Source organism: Lissotriton helveticus, chromosome 6 (assembly GCF_964261635.1).
Source record: "Lissotriton helveticus chromosome 6, aLisHel1.1, whole genome shotgun sequence".
NCBI lineage: Eukaryota > Metazoa > Chordata > Amphibia > Caudata > Salamandridae > Lissotriton > Lissotriton helveticus.
Genome location: NC_136067.1, coordinates 2,038,993,278 through 2,039,018,022, shown reverse-complemented (window position 1 = coordinate 2,039,018,022; position 24,745 = coordinate 2,038,993,278). Strand labels below are relative to the sequence as shown.

General features: G+C 45.5%; 1 protein-coding gene across 9 annotated transcripts in view; it reads right to left on the bottom strand.

Moving 5' to 3' along the window:
* The window catches only part of MAPRE3 (microtubule associated protein RP/EB family member 3), a 692,788-nt gene that overhangs the window by 210,559 nt on the left and 457,484 nt on the right, over nt 1-24,745 (bottom strand). For all 9 annotated transcript variants that reach the window (XM_078650043.1, XM_078650048.1, XM_078650046.1 and 6 more), the window contains one exon: nt 1,758-1,885. In XM_078650043.1, the coding sequence (XP_078506169.1) occupies nt 1,758-1,878 (121 nt within the window). In that variant the 5' untranslated portion in view covers nt 1,879-1,885. The remainder of the gene's footprint in view (nt 1-1,757; nt 1,886-24,745) is intronic.

The window sequence follows — 24,745 nt, the reverse complement described above, 5'->3', positions numbered from 1 at the left end:
ATCTGATAAGTCATTTATGAACAAAAAAGTAACACACAATAACCACTTTCATAAATTTACACTTAAGAAGAAAGACAAAATAACATAGGTGTTGGGAAGGATTATGAATTCAGAGCACAGTTCTTAGACTTTAAGGCATTCGAAGATGTACTGGAATGGTCACCTAAATTAGCGGATGCATTTAAAGGCAAAATGTTACAGTTAGTTGATCTGTGGGGCAAGGGAACCTCCTGTCCTGAGCGAGATCACTGACCTTAGTTGGGTTTTCTGTGCTCTGGGACTCAGCTGTAATAGTCTGGGATTCCAATGGAGCCCTCTGATGCTGAGAGGTGACTGCCATAATGGTCTTAACAGTTCATTTTCTGAAGGACCCACCTGGGCATCAGACTACTTTTCACCCATTTCCTACAAAGAAGGGAAGTCTTTTGTTGATCTTTTAATGGGTTGGAACCTTGATATTTCTGAGGTAGATAGGAGAGCTTCCACTACCTGAGGTGAAATTAAACTGCCTCCTGCTGTCAGTCCCTGAAGTCTCCGAAAGGACATGCAATAGCCTATGGTTTGACTGATAAATAGCAAACCATGCGATTGTGGTTTTGGACATTTCTGTGTTATAGGAGTGGAATTATACTGAGAAATATAGGAAAAAAACATTTAATTACAACCATCAAATTAACTCTTTCAAAAGCAAAGGCCTTTAAAAGATGTCAAGCAAAAGTTCTGAAATCCTTGATCCAAACAGTAGGAAAAATAACTGGGTTGATATCTATGAAAGCAGTGCATTGAGGATTTCGGGAGCTACCTTGTTCACTTGAAATTACAATATTCCTTTGTTGCTAATTTGATGCCCATCTGCCTGTTCTATATGCCATCTATTTAGACCCTTCCATTCTTATGCCATCATTTACCTTATAGTTTACATCATACAAAGTGCTCCCAAGTCTCCATTGGTCGCAGCACGCCCCCTCAGGCAGTGGGCGGGAAGAACCCAATGAAGAAGCATTCCACCATGGAACATCTTGGTGGGTGAGGGTTATTCTAAGAAAACATACTGTTTTCCTTAAAAACTATAAAGGTCACTGGGAGGATAGTAATTTCCATTACAGTGGGGATCTTCTTGATTTTTCAATTAAGCAAGCGGGCCGAGCCCTCTGCAACCTGACCTCTCTCCTCCCTTTGTTTGACTCGTGTTATTGTGCATGGACAGAAAACCCTATACTACAGTCCAATTGGATACCACATCTCGTGTCCAAGATGCTGGTTTACAATCACCACTATTTATTTAGAAGTTCAAGCGCACCAAACTCAATTTAGAAGGGGCCATATGAGGAGAGTGCTTGGACCAATTTATAAATAGGGTTGGCAACACATTATTTTGAAATCACCACTGTGTCTATTCTAGACACTCTCCTAAGACCTACAGGGTAAAAGGTGTACTACAAAGAGTGAACCTAAGTAATGTATTCAAGGCCTTGGCAACCTGTGCGCAACACTTCTCCTTTGAGCACAATTCATTTTCTTATCAATGCCAAAGTCTAAATTAAGAGTGAAAAGAGAAAGTATTGTTAACATGTCCAGGATATGCATCAGTAAACTCCTGCTATCAAAACATGACTCAATCTTAATCTGAATCAGCTTTTGAAATATTAAATTTGGTGCAGATGTTCTGGAACGCCAACTTGTTATCTTATTGGCATTTCTCAATGACAAGCACCTCACAAAGGAAACCTTCTCATGGCTGACCTCTGTAGCCTTACCTGAGCATAGCTGTTCAATCTTGGTGTAGTTTAACTGCAGAGAATCGTTCACCCAAGCTAGCATGTCATGGCGGCTCAGGTTCTCGATGGTCACCGATGTGGAATACACATTGACGGCCATCCCCCAGCTGGTGAGAAAACAGAGTTGAAGGATTAGGACAGGTCGGACACCTATTCCGCAGTTTCAACATGGTATGGTGTAGCAAGAGTATATAAACAGGTCTGATTTTAGAGACCTGCTCTGCAAGGTCGCATTATAAACAGGCAGGAAATACATGGCAGGAAGCAGTTGGGGCATGAACGTAAGAGTCTCTGGTTTACCTACTTGATTTTTATTACAATCAATCATTTCATTTGACTGCACAGCTCTTGTTAACAAAAGAAAACAAACATCACTACTGTCATAAGATACATACAACAATTCATCTCTTAAAAGATTTATAGTGATATTGTTATTTTACGACTTTGATTCTTCAAAGTAAAGAGAAAATTATTAAGTTTAGATGTTATGTTAATTGTTGCTTGATATAGCGCACAACTCAGCCCGGTAGGGATATCTCGGGACTTGGAATGCAGATAGCTGAAATAGAGGTAGTGGTTTAGAACAACCAGGTCTTAAGATGTTTTTGAATTCCGCAAAGCTAGGGCATGAGGGTATGGTCAATTGTAGTTTGTTCCAATGATACGGGCTCAGGTGGGAAAAGGCATGGCCTCCTTATTTAGCCATATGAATCTGGAGGAGGTGTAAAAAGGATTGGTTGCTAGATTGCAAGTTCCTGCTAGGGATATAAGAAGCAAGCCTATTTTGCAGGTAGTTTGGATCAGAGCTTGATAGAGATTTGTAAGTTATACACAGCAGTTTGAACAGGGCTCTCTTGCAAATCGGGAGCCAATGTAAGGCGCTGAGTGTGGGGGCAGATGGAGTCCTTGGTGTCAGGCTGTTCATCATAGGTACCACAGTATTTTGGAAGACTTGCAGTTGGGACAAAAGAGATTCATTGAAGGCAAGGAACAAGGCATTAACATAGTCTAGACGGCTAATGACCAGCGCCTGAGTGAGTGTTTTACAGGAGTTCAATGGGAGCCATTTAAATATCTTTCTGAGAAGGTGCATGGTGCCATAGCATGTGCCACATGTGGAGGATATAAGGTCTTGCATTGAAAGTTGATGGTCAATGAGTATGCCTATGTTTCCAGCAATTGGCAAAGGGGTGGGGGCCCAATTCTGCTGACCACCAGTCTTCAGTCCAGAGACTTTAGGCCTTGCTGAACAACAGAATTTGTGTTTTGCTCCCATTGAGTTAGAGGACATCCAGGAAGCAACCTCCCGCATGCAGGTATAGAATCTTTGTTTGATGTTCTCAATGTCCTGCCTGAATGAGACAACCAATTGGGTGTCGTCAGCCTATGAGAGTGTCTCAAATCCCAAGAATTTGATCAGTCGGGCCAAAGGGGCTACGTATACATTGAAGAGTGCTGGACTCAGGGAAGAATCCTGGGGACTCCTTTATTTAGGAAAAATGTCCTAGAGTGGTAAAGTCCCATAGAGAAGGTTTGAACCCGGTCTTTAAGGAAGTGGTTCGACCAGTTAAGGGCTGTCCCTGATACCCGTCTGCTGTAGACGTTGTAATGAGATTGTGTGTGAGATGATGTCAAATGGTGCAAATGAGCGAGGTGTCTACTCTCTCCCGGGCTGCTTAACCTTTCTGTAAGATTACTTTGGGGTGATTGGTTCACCAGTGATGGAGATTTTCTCCCATCATTAATTTACTTTGGCAGGTGATCACAGGGTCTTTTGTTACCCTTACCTTGGAATAATTTTCATTACACCGTAACGGCGGTGTGGACTTCCCACCCCCAGGAGCTGTTCTACAGGCACCTTCGAATGGGTTGTCTCCTACCTCCCCTGTCCTGAGAAAGACCTGCGAGCTCAGGATGTAGTTACCCTCTATGCTATTAAGTTGGGTCTAAACGTCAACACTCATCCTCAAGTGGGCCTGTACCACATACCATCACTATCCGGTCCAACCTACAGATGATACCTCTCTGTTTTCTCTTGGAAATTATAAATAACGACTATATAAAGGATTGATAGTGGACAGGCCATGACAAACTGGTTTAGTTGTTACTTATAACCAGTTTTTGTATGGAATGATTGTAATTATTCTGTATTTTGAATTATCTTTACTCTGCCATTTCCTCCTTTTTTCACCTTATCTATTGCACGCTTGAGTACTACTCTTTCACGCCCCTTCCTTTGGAGCAACCTCCTAACTATTACTGAGCATGGTAATATAGTTACTGATTTAATATGTGTCTGTAAATAAAAACAGATATGTCTTAAAGAGTCAATAGGTGCCAATGTTGTTCTTTATGCCTGGTGCACATTTGAGGAATTTGTTTGTATTTGATACTTTTTTCTGACTGTATGCTTGCCTAAATTGAATCTCAAATCGTAAATATTTTTTGACTTCATTGCGTGGTAAATAAGTCTAGGACCAACAGTTTTCTATACCAATATATCAAGCGGCACCAGCATAGCTGGTTGCCCGTCATCAAGTGACAGTCTAATGGTATCCACTACTGCAAGTAGAGCAGTCTCTGGGCTGTGGGATGGTCTAAAACCTGTCTGAGAGATGTCCAACAGATTGTTCTGTTCGAGGTACGCCATAAGATGATTGTTAAAATGGGCCTCTAATAATGTTCCGAGCAGGGGGAGGAGAGATATGGGCGGAAGTTGTTTAAGTCCTTAGGGTCGGCAATTAGTTTCTTCAAAATGGGGGTTACATGGGTTGCTTTCCATTGTCTTGGAACCTTGGCTAGGGTCAAAGATTGGTTGCATCCACCCTGTGGGTGTTGGGTGGCGGGGTAGTGGCGGACCCTTGGGCATCAACGTTGCAGGTGGCGGCCGGGGGATTAAAGTACCTAGGAGTGTTCCTCTCCAAGTCCGCGGACGTTGCTTGGGAACGCAACGTGGTACCGGTGTGGGAAAGGGTCCAGACGGATGTTAAGACGTGGTCTCGGATGCCTCTTACTATTTTTGGTAGATCTGCGATCTTCAAAATGGTCGCACTCCCGCGCCTCTTATACCAGCTGCAGAACCACCCCCACCTTATCGCTCCCCAATGGTTTCGGCAGGTTAATTCTGTCTTGAGCCGTTTCCTGTGGGCTGGAGGGGCAGCCAGGGTAGCGCTGCGGACGTGCTTCCTGTCCACGTATTGTGGTGGCCTGGCCACGTCGGACCTATTGTCTGATTATCAGGCCTCCCACTTGCTGGTACTTAACGAATGGTGGTATGGGGACAGAGGAGACCCAGCATACGCCCTAGAGCGCTCGCTGATGGGTGATAACACGTTACACACAATCCTATACTCGGCCAAGCTACGGCGAAAGCTGCCATGTACCACGCGAGTGGTCTTTGTTATATGGCGACAGGCGCTGCGCCGCATGGGCTGGTGGGGCAGATTAACAGCAGAGACTCCGCTGTGGAAGAACGGGAGGCTCCCCGGGCTGGCCTCGTTGACGGGGTTCGGTGGGTGGGATGCCATCGGGATCTCGTCGCTAGGACATGTAATGACCAGGGTCACCCTCAAATCCTTCCAGGAGCTCAGTACCGAGTTCCAAATGCCTAGGACCCAATTCTTTCGCTATCTACAGTTCCGTCATGCGCTAGCGCCTAGCATTGCGGGCTTGGAGACATTACCGGAATTCAGCCCAGTGGAGGCGAAAGTCTTCATGGGAGACCTCGGCGATAAGAAAGTATCCCGAATCTATCAGACGCTGGTCACGCACTGCTCCTCCTCCCTACTTCCCCTTAAAGATGCCTGGGAGAAAGACGTTGGACCTTTAGATGATGATGATTGGAGGGAGGCATTAGAGTCCCCAAGAGGGACTGCCATAGCGATACGACTCAGGCTCATCCAGTTCAAATACTTACACAGGGCCTATTACACCCGGGAACGGTTGTGGAAGGCGGGCCTGATTGTGTCTCCGGAGTGCCTGCGCTGTGGAGTTGAGAGGGGTACGCTGCTGCACACTGTGTGGTCTTGTGCTGGCCTGACCAGATTCTGGAGTGGTGTATGGAGTTGTTTGTCAGAGGTATTGGGGTGGGATCTTCCCCGCACCCCCAGATTAGGGTTCCTCCATGTATTGGAAGGTGTAGGAGGAAATATATACAAGCGTCATCTATTGTTACTGGGTCTGGTCGTTGCAAAAAGGGACCTGGCATGAGCATGGAAGGGAGTGCGAGCACCCCCACTGTGTGCATGGAAGGCTGGCCTGGACTACTTTATGGGGCTGGAGCGCCCGGTGTTTGAGGTCAGAGGATGCCCCCGTAAGCACTATAAAATCTGGAAAAGGTGGGCGGAGTATAGGGGGTTGCCTCTGGACCCTCCGGCAGAACAGGATGATGGACTACAGGTGGAGGAGGACCCTCGGGCCTAGGGCGGTGCGCCATACCTGGCACACTACGACCAAGTGCTGAAGGCTTAATGTGATCACGTGCATGGGGTTAGGGAGGGATAAGGGGTGGGTAGACGGGAAGTTGGGTGGTTGGGGTAAGGGGGTGGAGTTGGCTCTTATTTTCCTCTTTTCATCGATTGGGCTATGCAATAATACTGAAACGTGTCACGATATTTGGTGGTGATCTCCTGATTGTGGAGAGCCGCATATATGCTTTTACCTGATCAATCAATAAAAATCTGTTGTGAAAAAAAAAAAAGATTGGTTGCATAGTTCAGTGATTGCCGGGGCAAGATGGGATGAGAGAAGTGAAATTATTTTTTGAGGGCAGGGATCCACAGGTGAATTAGATTTTGCTTTGACTAGTGAGTCGATCATTTGGTTTAGAGAGATTGGCTCGAAACAATCGAGTGTCACAAAGCTCAAGTAATGTTGTCTAGCAGTGGGGGAGATGAGTGTAGAGTGAAAGCTATTGTAGATGGTGTCAATTTACGTTTGGAAATGGGTTGTCAGGGTATCACAGAAGTGAATATGCTACTTACCAGTATGCATCTGTTCTTGGCATGTAGGGCTGCTGACATTCATATCTATAGCATAGATCGCCGCCTAGTGTTGGGTCCGGATGATTGCACATTGTTGTCCTGGAAGAGTCTTCGAAGTATCACGAGATAGGTGGCTCCTCCCCTGGACTACAGTGCGCATGGGCATCGACTCCATCCCCAGATTGTTTTTAGCCATTGTGGCGAAGATGGAGTGTAACAGTGTGAGCGATGACCATGCTAAGAGTAAGTTTGAATTCTGCAGCCGCTACAGGCGCCGCGGAGGAGGGCGGGCGATATGAATGTCAGCAGTCCTACATGCCAAGAACAGATGCATACTGGTAAGTAGCATATTCAGTTCGAGGCATGTGGGCTGCTGAATTCATATCTATAGCATAGAATATATAGCAGTCCCTCCATTAACGGCGGCCGCCTGTGCCAGCTGCAGAAGTCTGAAAAAGCGTTTTAAGAACAGCCTGCCCTACAGCTGCTTCTGCTTTGAGTGCACATCTACACAGTAGTGTTTAGTAAATGTGTGTGGTGTAGACCATGTGGCTGCTCTACAAATGTCTTCCAAAGGGATATTACCAAGGAAAGCCATGGAGGCCCCCAACTTGCGGGTGGAGTGGGCTCTGGGGGGGACCGTTAAAGTGCGCTTAGCCTTGTGATAGCAAATTTGAATACACTTAACGATCCACCTGGCTATACCTGCTTTGGAAATGGGGTTGCCTTTGTGCTGGGCCGAAAAGGCAACAAAGAGTTGTTGTGTTTTCCTAAAATCCTTGGTCCTATCGATGTAGTACATCAAAGCTCGTTTGACGTCAAGAGTGTGGAGCATTCTTTCGGCTACTGTCTCTGGGTTTTGAAAGAACGCGGGCAGTTCAATGGTCCGATTGACATGGAACTGTGAAACCACCTTAGGAAGAAATTTAGGGTTAGTGGGCAGCACCACCCTGTTCGAGCGAATTTGTATGAATGGCTCTTGTACAGTGAGCGCCTGGAGCTCACTAACACGTCGCAGAGACATAATGGCTATTAGAAAAGCCACTTTCCATGTTAAAAACTGAACCTCGCATGAATGCAGAGGCTCAAAAGGTGGGCCCATCAGCCTGGTGAGGACCACATTAAGGTTCCATACAGGAGCTGGCGGGCTCCTGGGAGGGATGACCCGTTTCAGTCCTTCTAGGAAGGCTTTAATGGCAGGCACTCTGAAAACGGAGAGATGCTGCCTGTTTTGGAGATAAGCTGCTATGGCGGATAAGTGTATCCGAATGGAAGCATATGCCAGCTTGCATTTGTAAAGATGTAACAAATAACAGATGATGTTGTGAGTGGATGCATATAGCGGGTTGATGTTGTGTTCTGTACAGTAAACGACACACCGCTTCCACTTTGCTGCATAGCAAGCTCTGGTGGTGGGCTTTCTTGCCTCCCGTATGATATCCATGCAGTCGGGAGGCAAGTTAAGGTAGCCAAATTCTAAGACTTCAGGAGCCAGATCGCCAGGTTGAGCTGTTGCGGGTCTGGGTGCTGAATGTCGCCATGGCTCTGCGTCAAAAGTCTGGGCGTGAGGTGCAGCCTTTGATGCGGTACCACGGAGAGTTCTAGAAACGTGGTTTACCATGGTTGGCGTGCCCACGTTGGAGCAACCAGGATGAGTGTCATCGAGTGTTGCTTTAGCTTTCGTGCCACCAGCGGTATGAGAGGTGCTGGGGGAAAAGCGTACGCAAATCTGCCTGACCAGTTCATCCATATCGCATTGCCCTGCGACTGTGGGTGAGGGAACCTGGCGGCAAAGTGTTGGCATTTTGCGTTTTCCCTTGTGGCAAACAGGTCTATCTCTGGATGACCCCACTGCTGGAAGTACGGGTGGAGTACTGATGGATGTATCTCCCACTTGTGCATTTGGTGGCTGTACCTGCTGAGCAGATCCGCCATCTGATTGTCCTTGCCCGGGAGGAGTTCCGCCATGAGGAAGACGTTCCTCTGAATGGCCCACTTCCACATGCTCTGAGCCAGATGAGACAACTGTGGAGAGTGTGTACCTCCCTGCTTTTGAATGTAGTACATGGCAGTCATGTTGTCCGTCCGGATCAACACGACTTTGTTGCACAGATGTACTTTGAATGCCTTCATCGCCATGAAGATTGCCATCAGTTCTAGGTAGTTGATGTGCATCTTCTTTTGCTGCGTTGTCCATAGTCCCTGCACCGTGTAGTGGAGTACATGAGCTCCCCAACCCTGGAGAGATGCGTCCGTTGTCAGGATAATTTGTGGCACAGGCTCCTGGAACGGTCAGCCCTTGCAAAGGTTGTGTGGATTCCACCAATGCAGAGAGTTGTATGCCCGACCGGTCACCAACACTAGGTTTTTTAAGTGTCCGTGAGCCTGATTCCACTGACGTGCCAAGCACTCTTGAAGCGGACGCATATGTAGCCTCGCGTGCGGGACTATGAAGATGCAGGAGGCCATCATGCCTATCAACTGCATGAACACTCTTGCTGGAAGCGAGTGTTGCAGTCTGAACTTCCGGATGAGCGACTGAATGCTGTCGATCCTCACAGAATTCGGCTGAGCCGGGGCTGCCAGAGTATCTATTGTCGCGCCCAGATACTGCCGCACGTGGGCTGGCTGAAGGTGGGATTTGGGATAATTTAGTGAGAATCCCAGACTGTGAAGAAGGTGAATGGTTTGGGACATGTTGGCGGCGCACAGCTGGGCCGACTTTGCTTGGACAAGCCAGTCGTCCAGATAAGGGTAAACGTGAACGTTCTGCCTCCTGAGGTGCGCAGCCACTGTCGCCAGGCATTTTGTGAACACCCTGGGCGCCGTGGTCACTCCGAAAGGTAGGACCTTGAACTGATAATGCCAACCCTGAATGGTGAATCTGAGGTATTTTCGGTGTGATGGATGTAGTGGAATGTGAAAATATGCATCCTTGAGATCCAAGGTTGCGAGGAAGTCTCCCTGGTTGAGCAACGGAAGAACTTGCTGCAGCGTCAGCATGTGAAAGTGTTCTGAGAGAATATACAGGTTTAGGGGTCTGAGGTCCAGTATGGGTCTGAGGGACCCGTCCTTCGGGATTAGGAAGTACAGGGAATACACTCCTGTGCCTTCTTCCTCCACCGGCACGAGCTCGATTGCCCCTTTTTGCAGCATGACAAGTACCTCCTGCTGCAATAAGTGCAAATGCTCTGTGGACATAGGACGGTGTTTTGGTGGCATGTTGGGGGGAGTGGATGTTAACTCCAGACAATAACCGAACTGGATAAGTTTCCTGACCCACCTGTCTGTGGTGATGGATTTCCGGACGGGCAGGAACTGCTGGAGTCTCCCCCCGACAGGTGTGGTATGGTCGGGGGCAGTGGCAGGGCGTCACTGTTTGTTGGTGGCAGAGGAACGGGAGTTATTTCCACGGACTCTGCCCTTGGCACTGTTGCCCTGATAGCCGCCTCTACTCTGCTTGGTGTAAGAGGACTGCGCCCCACCTTTAGTGTATTGCGTTTGCTGGGACATCTGGCCTCTGGAAACACCTCTATTGCCTGAGCGACGAAAAGTACTGCCCCTAAACTGTTGGGACTGGAGAGCTCCCATGGACTTTGCAGTCTCAGTATCCTTTTTTATTTTTTCCAGTGTGGTATCCACCTCAGGACCAAATAACCTATCAGGGTTTATCGGCTGATTGAGGATGGTGGTTTGTATCTCTGGCTTCAAACCGGAGATTCTGAGCCATGCCTGACGTCTCAACATCACACTGGTGTTAATGGCCCTGGCCGCGGTGTCCGCCACGTCCAGTGCACGTTCAATAGAAGCGTTGGAGATGAGCTTCCCTTCCTGAATGAGCATCTCCGCCGCCTCTTTATACTGATCTGGTAGATGTTGTAACAGGGTCTCCAGTGTGTCATAGTGAGCCCTGTCATATCTGGCCAAGAGTGCCTGAGTGTTTGAGATACGTCAGATATTGGCTGCTTGAGCCGCCACCCTCTTCCCCGATGCCTCCAGCACTTTAGATTCCTTGTCAGGGGGAGGAGCATCACCAGTGGTTTGCGAATTCGCCCTCTTCCGGGCATTAGAAACCACCAGAGAGTCCAATGGCAACTGGCCCTTGATGTAGGTAGGGTCGCCAGGTGCCGGCTTATATATTTTTTCAATTCTAGGGTTGATCACCCTGGCACGTGTGGGTTCTTTAAAGATGTCTGCAGCATGTTTCAGACCCCCTTTCAACATTGGGAGAGTTTTGACCGTTTTTTCTGCCGTGGAAAAGGTATCAAAAAGGAAGTCCACGTCAATAGGGTCAGCGTGCAGTTGGACGTCGTGGTTTTTATCCGCCCTCTCAATTAGAGCATTAAATGCTGCAGAATCATCACTAGGGGAGGGTTTCACATTGTACACCTGAGTGTCCGGGGCAGTTTGCGGATCCCCTGGGTCCCCTGCATCTGCCCAAGAGTCCTGGTGATCCTCAGGATCAGTGTTGGCAGGAAAGTTATACTCCTCATCAGCACCTTCCTCAGCCTCCACATCTGAATAAGTGGGTGAGGGTGTAGCAATTCTTAGAGTCCGTGGAGCAAGTGGCTCAACCAGAACGGGGGAATCCGTAGAAGGCTTCTTGCGCTTCAAAGGAATCGTGTAGGACTCCAAAGGCTGTGACGCCGTGATCTTTCTCTTGTAGAGGGTAAGTTTACCGGTGTCTGCGTTGATAAAGTGTTCCGACTGCTCCTCCATCAAGGGTTGTCAATGCTTCAAGCTCCCAAGCTGCTGAGAAGGCGTCGACCCTGCAGACCCTTGCACGGGCGCGTTGGCGACCGACTTTGGTGCCACCTTCGGCGGCAACGTAAACAGGAGTGGCGTCGAAGACTTTGGCGTCTTGGCAGCCTGCTTCGGGGTGGAAGCATCCTTCGGATCGACCGCGGACGCCTTGTTCTTGATGCGTTGCAGTGAGTCCGACACCTGCTTCGTAAAGGAAGCGGACGGTTTCGTCGACCCGACAGACGTCCTCGGTCCACTAGCGTGTGAAGACTCGAGCGTCGATGTTTTGGTCTTCTCCCGCCGAGGTACAGGAGCAGCTTTCTTAGGTGCTATGTGTCCTCCTTCCGCGTCGACGGCCTACGGCGCCGACGACTTCGGGTCGGCGGCCTTGACTCCCAGGTTTGGGGCCCCAGTCTTCTGCTCGACGCCCTTGATCGATTTTGGATCGACGCCCTTGACCGACTTTGGCTCGACGCCTTTGGTCGACTTCACCGGGTCGACAGCCTTCTTTGGCTTCAGCCGCCCCGACATATCGGAAGACGAGGAGGCGGCCAGCGGGACAGACGTCTTCTGTTTCGATGGCGTCTCCATCACTTTCGTTTTCGTCGACACCGAAGGTTTCACTTTCGGTTTCGTTTTGACCAACGGCGGCTCCGCAGAAGTGTCCGTAGCCGGGCCCGTAGGCGAGGCCGTGGATCTGGGTGTAAGGTCTTGGGTAAGGCCGTGTGGCGATCCCACAACCTGAGCCTTAGTGATTGTTCGAACGGGGCATAGCTCTTCGCCTGAGCTATCTTCCATGGCCCCATAGGCCTCATTGTCGTCTCCTACCTCGTCGACGACTTCTGCATCGAGCGCTTCGACGTCCGCGTCTTAGTCGTAGTCGAACTCCTCCGCTGGAGGTGAAATCTGCATATGAACTTCCTGTTCGTCTGCTTCTTCTCTCTCGAAGATGTCCACCGGTGCCGGGGCCGACTGCTGGGCCTCCAGGCGCGCCACGCGCCGAAGTTGAATCGTCTTCTTCGAACGAAACCGGGAACAAGCCATACAGTTGGCTTCATCGTGGTCTGGCGACAGGCACTTGTTGCACAACGGGTGGACGTCGATGTGGGGATACTTCGATCCACACACGGGACATTTCTTGAACGGGCTCCGTTCCATGATGTGTCGTTGAAAGTCTTGTTGCGTTGACTGGGCCTCGAGCACCGAAGAGCTACGCGACTCCTCAGGATGTCCGACTCGGGAACTGAGCCGGAGCAGAGCTGGGCACCGAGCGCAAAACAATACCGACGGTATAGGAAAAGTCCTTCAGGCCTTAAGAAAAGTCTATATCGATTCCGAACTGGAGATAACGAATATACATCCGAACCCAATGGCGGAAAAAAACAATCTGGGGATGGAGTCGATGCCCATGCGCACTGTAGTCCAGGGGACGAGCCACCTATCTCGTGATACTTCGAAGACTCTTCCAGGACAACAATGTGCAATCATCCGGACCCAACACTAGGCGGCGATCTATGCTATAGATATGAATTCAGCAGCCCACATGCCTCGAACACTTGGGATGCTTTGGTTGGGGGTTGGGGTTTGGGGGGGGTTGAAAGGGTGGAGAACAGGCCTGTGGTTGAGCAAATGTTTTTACCATTTAAAGAAGTTTCTTTGAGGAGTTACCGGTCAGGTCGATTTCAAGAACAATATTTTGTTTACGAACATTCTTTATTTTGGCATGGTAAGAGCGATGTGCATCTTTAAATATTTGTTTGTCAGAGTTGCTTTTAGACAGCCTCCAGTTGCGATCAAGCATTTTGCAGTGGGCCTGATCTAAATTTTAGTTCCGCCTAGTACCAAGGTGCGCTGGGGTCTGGGATATTTCCTAGTGAGTGGGTTGTAGGAGTGCCACAATGTTGAATGCCTGCGCAAGGGAATCTTTTTACTGTGCAAGAGTTGCATTGATATCTGACAGATTATTTGGTTTGAAAGTGGAGAAGGCTTCTTGAAAAGAGTCTCCAGTGATCTGCTTCCAGGATCTGGTAGTGGACTGGTGCTCAGCCTTAGATGTACTGGGCATCGTGGTAACTGGAATTAGGAAGTTTATCAAAAAGGGATTTGTCCATGTCAGTGGGGTGTCAATAAGTGGGAGCTTACTAGTAGAGAAAATGAGGTCCAACGTATGTCCTGCTTGGTGGGTGGGGCTAGTTTTTATTAACTGTGGGTTTAGCATTTCCAGATGTGTTAGATCCGTAGTAACATCAGTGTGATAATTTAGATTATGTAAAGAGATACGGTAACCAGGTATAAAGCAAAAACATGGGCGCACTGCACTCTTATTTAGGGGAAAGTATATAGCAAAGGAAGAGTTTAAGTGGTGCTTCAAGGAAAGAATTGGTTACCATCCTCAATCCTATATTACCTCCCAAGAAGAGCAAAAATATTAGATATACAAATCCGAGCACTCAAATAATCAAATATACAACAGTATCTTATTGGTAGTCCATCTCAACACACATCCTTCAGTTCAGGCCCAAATAGTCCAATACTTCACATTTAGTTTGTAGTAATTCTCATTTCCACTTGTGTTCAGAAAGCAGATAATCCAATACAATTGTTCAGAGCAACGAGCAGTTGGATACACAGCTAAGAGACAACAAGCCAACACGTGTTTCGTCGATAGGTCTTTGGGACTTCGACTTCTTCAGGGCTGGTAAAAACGGTGTATGTAGATTCATCCACAAATTCAATATCCAAAGCGTTGGGCACTGTAATGCCGAAGTCCAGTAGAAACCAAAGCTGCTAATTAGTTTATGAAAGAACATCCATGTCTCCTGGGAGAATACTCTGCGTGTTCGAGCAAAGTGCTGGCTTGCTGTCTCTTAACTGTGTATCCAACTGCTCATTGCTCTTAAAAATTGTATTGGATTGTCTGCTTTCTGAAAACAATTAGAAATGAGAAACTTTTTTAAAAACCGAAAAGCAACCTCACAGTAATTTACCTCCTACTTTTGTAATAAATTTCACATCACATCAGAGCCAAATCCTTTGTTCCTGAAATTTGCAAGAAACTGAAGACATGGTTCTTCATCCAATCTTATACACTGTCTCAGCCCACGCTGCTCCTGCTTTTCAGCAGCAGGAACACCCTCTAGGTCAGCTGTGTGCTCTACAAATACCCAGAATATAAGATCAGTTATGGTATGTGTTGTGTGCATTGCATACCACAACTAGCAAATTTTATTGTTTTTGAGTCAGACTATAACGCAGTTTCTTTTTTCCCTGTCTATATCTCACTCTGTATATATAGCTATATACAAATATGCGTTTTCACCAAAGAATGTTGTGCATTCCAGGGAAAATTTTCAAACATATTGTGTATTACGCCACTAAGATTCCAAAACTGACAGACGCGTTTTGGCCCCCTGGCCTTTGTCAAGGTCTGCGAAAAAGGCCAGGGGTCCAAAACAAGTCTGTCAGTTTTCTGATCCTTGTGGCATAATAAATGATATATGGTTGTGGTCTCTCTCCCTCTCTCTATCTCTCGTTATAGGTGGAAAGCAGCTCCAGTATGGAGCGCCCTCAACACCAGCGACGCACTAAATTTGCTCACCTCAAATGTCTGCTTTTCTAGCTAAGTCTTTAAGCATAGGATTAGCCCAGTGAAATCCATGCAGAGATAGAAAGGGAAAAAGTATTTTGCCATTTCTACAGCAAAGTTTTTAAGCATAGACCATGCCAAGCTGTAAAATGACAAAAGCCTTTTACCACTCCAGGTACAGTATTACAGCTTTGAATTAGTAAAATTCCAACCGGGCCAACCCGAAATGGATAAAAGCAACCCCGGACAAGTGTTTTGCTCTCATTGGAGCTCATCACAGAGGAATAGCTCTGTCCAGACACAAGGTAGCACCCAGTAACAACACACTTTCAGGCTTACAGTGATGCATACTTCTTGTAAAATAGAAGATGAGAACTCTGGGTAGTGCTTAAGTTTAGGTGGAAAGCAACTCAAGTATAGAGCACCCTCAAAACCAGCCACATTCTAAATTTGCTCACCTCAAATGTTTGCTTTTCTACCAAAGTCATTAAGTGTAGAATTAGCCCAGTGCCATCCACGCTGAGATAGAAATTAAAGTCATTTGCCACTTCTACAGTATAGCTTTTTTAGCATAGGACGAGCACAGTGCTAACCATGCTGAGCTGTAAAATGACAAAAGCCTTTCGCCACTCCAAGCACAGTATTACAGCTTTGAATTGGGTGGGGGAGTGGGGGGGTGGGGGGGGGTTGTGTGTGTGATATATATAGACACACACACATATATATATATATATATGCACACACACACACATATATATATATATATATATATATATATATATACAGACACATATATATTTATTTATCTATTTAATTTAGTGTTTTATAGAGAGCGCACTTGACCTGTTAGGGTATCAGAGAGCTTTACAGAGTTAAGCAAGATGCTTACAAGATAATTCAAGACAGACTAAATCATGAGAGCTTTTTGCCATCAGAAGCAGGATAATGCAATGGGAGGGAATAAGCAACATGGGTACAATTTAACGGGGGAAAACAAACATTAGCGGGAGCGGAGAAAGGTTGTACAGCACTAGACTCTGCCCCATAAAGTGAACAGTGAGGTACGAATGAGGTAGAAGGAAATAGCAATAGCCATGGTACAAGATATTGCATAGGCAACATCAAGGAAGTCCAGATTGGCATACATATGTAGAGGTCAAGAATAGATGCATGTCACTAGGCAGCAAGCTGTATAACCGTTGAGAATGTTAAGGAAGGAATTTGCCCATTAGGAAGGTCTTTGCTTCCTTTTTTAATTTAGCCAAGCACTGTATTCTTCTGATGTGGGGCGGCAGAAAGTTCCAGATTCTGGGTGCAGCCCCAGAGTAGGCTTTGTTGTATGTTTTCTTTTTCCGGAAGAGGGGAGGTTTCAGAACAAAAGCCCTGGCGGACCCGGAGTGTCTGTTTCCTCCGGAGACCACGATTTTCTGGGTGAGATACGCTGGAGAGTTAGAGTGTAGCGCGTTGTGTGTTACGCAGGACAATTTGAGCTGTATTCTGACTTTGTACGGGAGCCAGTTCAGCGCTTTGAGGTGCGGAGTGATGTGGTCGAATTTTTTTGATCGTGTTAGGAGTCTTTAGGCTGCGTTGAGACAAGCATTTAGGGAAGCCGTTAAGATCTTTGGTAGTCCTGCGATGGTAGAACATCCGTACTCGTTCGTAGAAATAACTAGTGCCTGAACTGACATTTTAAGGTCTGATGTATCTAGGAATGGTTTTAATTTTCTCAGGTAGATCAGGTAAAACCTTGCATTTTTGGTTAGAGTGTTGATGTGGGTTCTCATATTCAAGTTCTTGTCCAGTGTGATTCCTAGTGATTTGGATGAGTCCACTATGGTCGGGGTGCAGTTCAGCATGGTGATAGAGTTGGTCCATTCTTGAATGTCAGTTGAACTTTTAGGGGGGAGATTAGCAGGAATTCAGTTTTTTGCGCATTCAGCTTGAGCTAGTTGCTAGCAAGCCATTGCACAGTTAGCTTTAGAGCCTTATTAATTGTTTTGATCTCTTCTAGAGATGAGATTTTGATGTAAATCTGTGTGTCATCTGCATACATGTGGAAAGAGATGTTGGCGCTGCGCAGAATTTTAGCTAACGGTTCCAGACCGAGATTAAAAAGCGTAGGGGAGAGAGTTGACCTTGGGGAACTCCGATTGTGATCGGAGAAAGATTGGATAGTTTTCGATTAACTAAGAATCTTCGAGCACGGTTACAAAGGAAGGATTTAAACCATTCGAGGATGGCCCCCCTTAATCCCATCGGTTTTCAAGACGTTCTAGTAACTTCTCATGGTTGACTGTGTCAAACGCCGATGATCGGTCCAGAAGAATTAAGAGACACGTTTTGTCCTGGTCAAGGCTAGAAACACACACACACACACACACACGTATATATATATATATATATATATATATATATATATATATATATATATATATATATATATATATATATATACACACATATATATAGACACATTTAGACACACACACACACACACATATATATACATATATATATACATACACACACACACATATACATACACACACACATATATATATATATATATATATATATATATATATACACACACATATATATATATATATATATATATATACACACACACACACATATACACACACACATACATACATACACATATATACACACACATATATACATACACACACATATATACATACACACACATATATACATACACACACATATATACATACACACACATATATACATACACACACATATATACATACACACATACATACACACATACATATATATATACACACACACATATATACATACACACATATATACATACACACATATATACATACACACATACAGCGCAACATCCATATGAATAAAACGTGGTGCATGCAGCTTCCCTCCCATCCTACTCAAGGATTTTAATGACAGTAATAAAAGTGCAGAAACGCCAACCTACTTAAGGTCATTATGCAAATTCACTTCACGGGACTACGACAACCATAAGTCCCGGTGTTGGTAAACTCCACCCACTCAGGGAGGACAACGCCAGCTGTCAAATAAAAAACGTTTGACTAGCGTGAAGAGAACATGGTGATGAACTGCGCTCAGTCCATGAGGAAGGGGCGTTTGTGGCCCCGAAACGCGTCGGACCTATCTTTTAACCAAAGGGAACCTGTGAACATTACAGAGGATATACAGGAAAGTGAGTGCATGGATCATGCAAACATCCCTGCGGTGGGCACTCCGTTATGGTTCATGTGAACACAGACTCCACTGATTTCAAAACTGTTGTTTATTTAAAGTTCATCATAATTCTGATTGAATATAGTAATTCATTGTTATTTTCACAATGCAACTCTTTTCCATTTCACAAAGACTTATTTTCCCAGTAACGCTCCGATGCATTTCGGGCACTCAAAGCCCTTTCTCAAGGAGCCTGTGAATGTTTAAACAATGATATCAGTCATCTACATAGCCCCTGATCATTATTAAAAAAACGTATAACGGACAATTCAACATGAATAGCATAACGATATTAGATTCATGATCATGCATGGTAAAAGTTCTGAAGCTGGTGCTCAGAAGAAATGTGCCCAAAAGAAAGTGAGAAGGAAGTTGCAAATTGGTGATACGGTGTGGTAACAAGACTAACGGATAGTGTTGTGTATTCAAACAGGGTGAACGAAAATGACTTACATGGTTTTGCGGTCGCTAGGTTCGCTGATGCTGTAAATGATAAACAGCGGGGGTCAGTGGTTAGCACTTATGGTTGAAAGTAGAGAAGCGCGATGCGCTGGGGTGCGGGTGCGCCCGACTTACCGAAAAGGTTGTGGTCATTCGTTTCAATCGGTTCCCAAAAATGAAACGCCTGGAACGGCTTCCAAATGTGTTCGTTAACGGTTTGGTGTGAACGTGTGAGCCGCGAGTGGCGAGATAACATACAGGTTCAATGCAGGTTGGTCGACGGAGGTGAAAATAGAAGAGGGACTTTCGTGTGTCAAAAAGATGGATCGGCCATCTTGGAACGGGTTTAGAAGTGGGGTGATCAAATGGAATAGGGATGAGAAATGAGATGGAAAAATGGAACGGGAGAGGTGAAAAGCAGAGGATTGGGTGATATCTGGTAGAAAAGAGGTGATGAAATGCTGAAATGATAAAGTGAATAGGTGTTGGTGATTCATCCAAAAAAAAAAAAAATTAATACAACAAATGTATCATTAGCAAGAACAGTCGTTAACAGATGAGCAAAGTATTAATCTGTACCATCATAGGTACTTAAAGAAAACAACTAATTTTTCACAAACATTACAGAGGAGCCAAACACAGACCGGAGGGTCGGATGAAGCGGTGAGCCCTCCCCGAAGCGCGTGCGCAATTTGCTCTACTATTTTCCGAGCGGCCAGCTTCGGTCGCGGTGAGGAGCTCCACTCTGATGGCGGAACACGTATCCTATCCTAAGAGACTGAGGCGAAATCAAACACACTCGCCTGTCAGCGCAACATCCATATGAATAAAACGTGGTGCATGCAGCTTCCCTCCCATCCTACTCAAGGATTTTAATGACAGTAATAAAAGTGCAGAAACGCCAACCTACTTAAGGTCATTATGCAAATTCACTTCATGGGACTACGACAACCATAAGTCCCGGTGTTGGTAAACTCCACCCACTCCGGGAGGACAACGCCAGCTGTCAAATAAAAAATGTTTGACTAGCGTGAAGAGAACATGGTGATGAACTGCGCTCAGTCCATGAGGAAGGGGCGTTTGTGGCCCCGAAACGCGTCGGACCTATCTTTTAAACCAAAGGGAACCTGTGAACATTACAGAGGAGCCAAACACAGACCGGAGGGTCGGATGAAGCGGTGAGCCCTCCCCGAAGCGTGTGCGCAATTTGCTCTAATATATATATATCTATATATATATATATATATACACACACACACCCTTGTCTAAGTCCTGCAACAAAACAAGCAACACATTTCAACCTACTGAACTTGCTTATGATTTGAAGACATGTATTTTTTACCTTTTTTAAAGCACTTAATCTGAACCCATGCTTCCAAAATAAGTTCTTCCAGTCCTTGTAGGATCTGTAGCATCAACTTTCACCGATTATATTTTCAACAAAACAATTCTTGTTTAGGTTTCAAAGCAATAATATACAAGAAGAATGAAAAACATTTTCCAATGCAAATTATTTAGACCTTCCCCTCTGTGTCTGATGTTACTCTGTGCGCTGAATTAAAGTTGTAGGACTGTAAACATTGCAGGATGATGGGAATATAATGTCAGATTGTATGGTTTAAAATGAAGTTTATAATGCAGGTCTTCAACCCTAACAGTTTTTAAAAAAAATATTAATTCATTGGGATCCTGTCTTGATACAATAGGCAGCATGGATATGGCCCATGATCAACTGACTTGGGCACAAGGAAATTCTGGACACTTAGGGACTAGACTGACAGTAGGACTGTGATGGTTTAAAATTTCTTCAGAGGACCCTCCCAGCGCTAAATGAAGACCCTGGTGAAGCTTGCTACACTGCATAGGGAAGGGCGTGATTTTTAAACTCATCAGACTTTCACGATTACAGTGACATGATAGTTTCATATCTTTAGATTAATTTGACAGGTGTTGACCCGTTTTACAACATTATCATAAAAGCATTACAGGGGCATCCTTAATCAGCACACATTAAGTAAAAACCAATGGCTAGATGTACGAAGCTTTTATTAGCTTCATAAATGGCCCGATTTGCAAAATCTAGCCTGTTTGCAAGCGCAAAAAAGGCTTTTTGGAATGTACAAATCTACATTTGGATTTGGTAACCTATTACCGCATCGCAAATTGGATTTGCTATTTGGAATTAGGAAGGGGCATATTTAGGGCATCCCTCCCTAATATAAAAATCACAGTGGTATGTGTGAAACAAAATATTTGCATTTTCCTGCCTACTTCAAGTAGATAGTAACCCATTTGCAAATGGGAAGGGGTCCCAAACGGACTCCCGCTCTGTGAATGAGTGCAAAAATATTTTTTATGAGCAGGTAGTAGTCCTAAGGACCACAAACTACCCTTAAAAAATGAAAAGAAAACGGTTCAATTTTTTTTTTCTTTATACGTATCCCGTTTTACTTTAAGGAAAATAGGCTGCATTTATAATTTAAACAAAGATTGCTTTATTTAAAAGCAAGTGCATAAATGGTTGTCTGCTGATCCCAGCAGGCCACTATCCCTGTGATTTTAGCGATTCCCAATGGGTCGCAAACTGAGACCTATCTCATTAATATTCATGAGTTATATCTATTTGTGACTCACAAAATGTGTAAAACACACATCTGTACATGGGTGTTTGAGATTAACAAATAGGGAATCGCAAATATGTGCTATTTGATAATCGCAAATGATGCATCTGGCCCTATATTCTCTAAGTTTTCTAACACACAGTGTGAAAGTAAACTGCTGGTAGCAAATCTGCAGAGTCATAGATGTGCTATTTTAAACAACATTGGATACCTTGGCGTCTTTCCTTTAACATGGCATACTAAGAGGCATATGCAAAGGACGTCATCTCAGGCACCAGGGCTTGTCCACATGCCATGTCTTGTGTGTCACTGAGAGCTCTGGGCCTTAATGATCCAACTGAAATAAAATCCAGTGAACTCAAAATAAGTCTGTCTGTTCCCTACATCCCTTTAGCCTCACTGCACACTCTTTGAAAGCTGCAAGCAATTCTTGCTTTGGATCTGTGTACTGTTCGTAAAGTGGGAATTTTGACTAAAAATGCATTATGAATTATGATCATCCTTCAATCCCATCCTGGCCCCCATTGACACAGCGAGTGAATGCTCTATTCTAACATATGCTCTTACCTGCAGACATCAGTCTGAATCCTAGCAAGATCCGTCAATCTCTCATCCTTTGGTAGATGCATGTAAATATGGACCATTGATTGGGGTATAGTAACAGCTGTTGTTTACAGTGTTTAAAACTGCACAAGTGCTGTGTGAGGCGCTGTATGAATGCACATGGTTTGGACTCGACTTTTCGGGTATCTTGGGATAATCTCAGGCAGTATGTTTGTAGGAAGCTGTCTCTTATATGTTTTACCAAAAATGTATTTATGGTGTAAAGAGTCCAGGGGTTCCCTTATGGGTGAACAGGGGGCTTGCTATGGCAATTCCAAGATGCTCTTCTAGGAGGTAATGTGGTCGAACAGCCTTATGCTCATCACAGAGGAGTGAAAGACATTTGAAAATACCCCACACTGGTCAATAAATTAGAGACACACCTCAATAAGGAGACCCACACCAATGTATGAAAATAACACATATCTTTATATATGTTTAGGCACCAGAAGCAAATCGTTCAGCTAAATATGTTTTTAAATATGAATTCTTTTCAATTCAAAAAAGTTGACTGTACAATTTTTAGAAGCTGGAATGTTATACTATGGGAAGAAAATTCGATGTGGCATGTATGTACAGTACAGCAACTTAAGGACCAATCTCCAGGAGTTAATATGAGTGGCAGGCAAAGTACAAGGCAACACCAGAACATCACCAGCTGCACAAGGGCTGCCGGATGCAGGGTTGCCAAACAGCATTGGGTGCACATTGTTAATCTATGGGGATCAGTCTTCATGGAAAGAGGCTACAGGCTCCGACTGGGATGCCAGTCTGGCTGAACCAACAAGGGACTCACACCTCACAATGCTCGGGACGTAGGGACACCATTGGTCCTCTTTTCCACAGCCCATTGGCGATGGTGCAGAGGTGTATTTAGGCATCTGGATTTTCTTACCAGGAGCAGTGGTGGTACAGGGGACCTGCGTGCAGACTCTGCAGGCAATGTCAGAGATCTCATTGTGGGAGAAACCACAGTGGACTTGGTCTCTGGAGGACAACGATGACACAGTTGGCCCACTTCAACTGTAGCTTGGAGTGACAGATGCAGTGGTGTCTCCACGAGTCAGGTTTCTGAGGTCACAAAGTCTTCACAGGAGTCTTTGGTTGTCTGCAGGATGCAGGTCCACTACTTCTCAGGAGGTCTTGGTTCCTGGTGAAATGCTAACCGGTATCCTGGGTTTTGAGGACACAGCAGCTGCAGGACAAGTGGACATTTGGAGCTATTGTTAAAATCATCAGGCAGCCCAGCAGGGTTGGTGACAGGTCAGTTGTTGGGTCTTCATTTCTTGAAGGGTTTGACTCATTACACCCTTCATGTCGGTAGGATCTGTTTTCTTTGTGCTAGGGGCTCCCCTAAATACTGAATTTAGGGGCATGAGGGGAGTGTAGGGTAGTACCTACCCTTGGGGTCACTATGCCCCCTATATGACAGTGGGCATAACCCTGTCCCAGAGTTCTGAAGTGTGCCAACACAAAAATGGCCACTTCTGAAAAGTCATGTCCACCTCAAATTAGGCCAGATTAGGGGTGGTACTAGCCTGGGGGTGACATGCCTACCTGACTTGCTAATTTTCCCACCTTTCCAGATGCCAAAGGACTCTGGACAAAGGGGGTCTCCTTCCTCTCATGTGAGAGGAAGGAGTAGTTTCTGTCCTGTAACTCCAGTTCTGTAGTAGGGGTATCTCTGTTATAGTCATAATCTAGTGAATAGTCCCCGCTCATGAGCGTGGACCCTGGAGCAATCAAAAATAATCTCTTAAATTGTCTACAAATGCAGTCCTGCACAGACACTTAAGAGAGAATTTAAAGACAAATAATGCAGCCTATATCCACAGGCTACACTGTCCAGTACTTCAACTAGACATTCGACCAAACCCACAAGCAGCACAGCCTGCCAAACTTTCACCATAGAGAAAAACTTCCCCTTTTACCAACAAAGCCTCTGGAATGATAGAGAGGAAGGGAAGGACAGACAAGCCCCATAGGCTGCCATTATGTGGCTCAAAAAGGGATACCGTGCCTTTAAGAAAACTTTCTAGAACGTTCTCAGTATCCCAGAATGCCCTGCAGGTCCCATTTACTTTCAGTTCTTTTTGAAGGCGTATAACGCCAGACCTGTAGCATTCCGAACATGAACATCTTTCTCCACCGGGGAGGAGGGCGGGAGCTTATGACTATAACACAAATACCCCTACTACAGAACTGGAGTTACAGGACAGAAACTACTCCTGCTGTAGTAGGGGATCTCTGTGTATAGTCATAATCTAGTGAATAGAATGGCAAGCCCATCCCCACACCAAGCGGCGGTGGAGAAGAAGAAGTATAACACCACTACTGTGCGAACAGATTTCGCAGCGAAGCCTGCCCAACCTGAGCGTCTGCCCTGGAATCAGTGTCCAGACAGTAATGCTTAGCAAAGGTATGGACCGACTTCCAAGTGGCCGCCCTGCAGATTTCTGCAATGGGAACATTACGTAACAAAGCCGTCGTGGCAGCTTTGCCCCTGGTGGAATGAGTCTTAGGTTTACCCCCTAAGGTCCTATTAGCCTTTTGATAACACAATTATATAAAGGACACAATCCACCTCGAAATGGACTGTTTTGAGGTGGCAAGACCTGTTCTGACTGATCCATAATTGATAAACAATTGGTCTGACCTACGAATATCCTTTGTCTTATCCAGATAGAATTTCAACACCCTTCTGACATCCAGGGAATGTAGAGACCTTTCCAC